General features: G+C 37.8%; 1 protein-coding gene across 1 annotated transcript; it reads right to left on the minus strand.

The window, feature by feature from the left end:
- Positions 1-682: 682 nt before the first annotated feature.
- On the minus strand, positions 683-1,535 carry LOC108381411 (epididymal secretory protein E1-like). Its single transcript, XM_017637829.1, has 3 exons — positions 1,379-1,535; positions 1,139-1,249; positions 683-1,061 (listed from the first exon to the last, which is right to left on the minus strand). The coding sequence occupies exons 1-3, from the start codon at positions 1,443-1,445 to the stop codon at positions 751-753; spliced, it is 489 nt and encodes a 162-aa protein (XP_017493318.1). The 5' UTR covers positions 1,446-1,535; the 3' UTR covers positions 683-750.
- Between the last annotated feature and the right edge of the window lie 1,417 nt (positions 1,536-2,952).

Here is a 2,952-nt window from a genome sequence, read left to right on the forward strand (position 1 = left end):
AACAAAGTATATTTTGATACGTATTTTATTAGATGAGAAATGTGTGATTGAAGTCGTACGTTCCAATTTTTTTGCACTGTACGCAGAAATATGCAGGTAAGTGTATATATTTCATGATCCAAGAATCGGATCTAAACTATATTAGAATAGGACCACCTCTGAGACACTACCTACCTATGCCAAAGTTATGCGGTAACATACATAAAAAAAAATATTCCGACGAAATGATATCCTTTGTAAGTCGGTTAAAAATTAGCTCTTCATTCTAGCTACTACTAGTATTATTTAGCTCTTTTCAGCTCTCTTCAGCTATTTTTTATTTCTGGAAACATTGGCTCTCACATATACCGGATTGATCTTGCTATAGAGACGGATTGCCGTATTTGCCTTGAATACGGGGTCACGTAGTAGCACATTATGTGTAATCGTCCAGCATTAGCCAGATTGAGACTTAATGCTTCAGTTCTTCCACAGTCGATACCTTTAAGGTTGGGAATTCGTCTACCTAGAAACTTTTTAGCAGGGTTAGAAGCATCATAGGGATAGAAAAAATCTTCTAGGCCGCATTGCACCCAACAAATTTACATTCCATTATAGTACATATTACATCACAATCCAATTAAGATTTATTTTAAAATTTTGTAATTATCACAGTTGATTAAAAACAAAAAATACTTTTTGCGCACATATTTTTTAATATTTAATCCTAAAATACATATGTACATTTTAAAGGGCTTTTTTTACAACAATTCAATAATCAATTTGATAAACTGTGCTATTACTAGTTGGACCTTTCTTCACTTTGATATTACAATTAAAGCAAGTAGCTACTTCGTTATCCTGATCGACGAGGTAGATTTCCACTTTAACACTGATCTCTGGATAATTGCCAATTGGAAACACAAACTGATAGGTGACATCTTCTGTGGCATAGAGTGGACAATAGGCGCCGTATAGGAGATTAGAGCAAACATCACGTACATCATCGGGTAATTCATAAGGTACGGTTAACCCGAAGGTGGTAGCCTTCACCAGTGTTGTCAATTTCGTCACATATTTTTCTGTAGTGGAGCGTAATGACGTACATTATAGGTCTGCGAAAAAATCATGACATATTTTCAAAATGGTATTGTCTTACCCACATAGAAGTCTATTTCGAAAATCATATCAGCGCCTTTGATAACATCGCACGGTGGTACCTCACAATTCAGCACACGAACCTCCAATGGAAAGGGTTGATTGTCAGAGCCTTACGATGGTGAGGGAGGAGAAATAATTTGATTGATTTTTTATATATTTTCCAGGTATGTTTTTTTAAGTATTTAAATAAAGTTAATATTTAAATTAAAACTTTTTGTATCCAATTTCGCTTCCTTACATTTTTTAACTTCAGTAGCTGCGGCAATGGCTAGGATAAGCGAGAATAGACCGAGTTTTTTCAACATATTGTAATAAGGTTTCAATTATTTAATGAACCGTTAATGGCTGATAAAATATAGTACTTCCCAAATGCACTTAGCTTAACTTTTGTTACCATTAACTTAGCGAAAGTTCTTTTTATACGTGACCTACTACTTATTACACTTGAATTTAATCTTATCGCTTGCTAAATTGCTTAGGGAGAGTGTACGCTTTTTCGTTTTTTTGTTTGTTTATTTCTTTATTGGCCATGAGAAAGATTTGATCAATATAAGCTTTCTGGAATAATAAAAACGCCCTTCGTTGATGAAGGCTAATACGACCAGTGGCCAACTAAATAATTATAGAGACCAAAAACCAAAAAAATGGCGCGCTAGAGGAAATGCCAGGTGAAAGTCAAGTCCTTTTTTAGCTGGTCTATCCATCGCAAAGCGTAATTTTCGTTCGTCGTGCGAGAAGTGCCGCTGCATGATTCTGTTATTGGTATTTGTAAACTCTTGTAAAATATTTTACTTGAGCGGTTCAGTTCTGCAGCTCTTATTATTCTTTCCATTCGACATTGCAATTGATGGCTTGATCGAATTTCCCGACATGCCTGAAGAAGTTCTTAATTCCGCAAATCTCAAAATCTGTATCAACTATAAAATAAATCCTTGCGATATGTATTCCACGATCGACCTAGCTCTATCTAAACTTGTCTTCGTTGTTGCCAATCGAGCTGCCATCAAAACCTTAGAGTCGGCAACGACTAACTCCATATGCGTTAAGGAATGCCGAAGATGCCGACAAGATCTATAGCAACACATAATCAATCTTTACTGAGGCCCGAGACATAGTGCTATGACGAGAAATGAGGAAGCGGACGGATATACTAGAAAGGGATCTGGGATCTGACTTGGAAAAACGATGCAGATCGTAAAACCTTTCCTGTGATTTCTGTCTTCAAAAGTTGGGAGAGTGACCAGGGCAGCCACCAACAGTAGGTGGAAAAATGTGGGACGTACGAAGAACACGGAGTTTATTTAGGCTTTCAAAGCCAATCCGTCCTGCACTTCCTTTGCGAGTGTCCAGCACTCCGAGGAAAATGCCTCAACATTCTTGGGGAGCTTTGGGAAAGCTCCACTGCAAGAACGTATAGTATTCGCTAGAGAATCAAAATGGTTCAAAGACATGTAGAGATAGGCATGCGAAACCACCTGAGCGTCCCGATGGGTCTTTGTGGCCTCCGAGTGAACTCGTTTGAGAGCTGCCCGTTTAACCTAACCTAACCTAATTTTAACGCCAATTTTTGTGGAAGTCATGATTTAATATCAATCAGATTTTCCTGGAAGTTATGACATAAATGAACTTCTATGTCGGATCTGCGGACAAATTATGTTCGTGGAATTTGTATCAGTTACCATGCATTGCGCCCAATCGCAGCGTGGCCTTGTAGGTAGCGTATATCTTTTCTGTGGTGGCGTGACATTGCTGGTCGTACCACTTGATTTTGCTAAAGCTCTATTACTTTCTGCCAAGGCTCAAGGTTGCACA

The sequence above is a fragment of the Rhagoletis zephyria genome, unplaced genomic scaffold (assembly GCF_001687245.7).
Source record: "Rhagoletis zephyria isolate East Lansing unplaced genomic scaffold, Rhagoletis_zephyria_1.1 Rzeph_scaffold_22460, whole genome shotgun sequence".
Lineage (NCBI taxonomy): Eukaryota > Metazoa > Arthropoda > Insecta > Diptera > Tephritidae > Rhagoletis > Rhagoletis zephyria.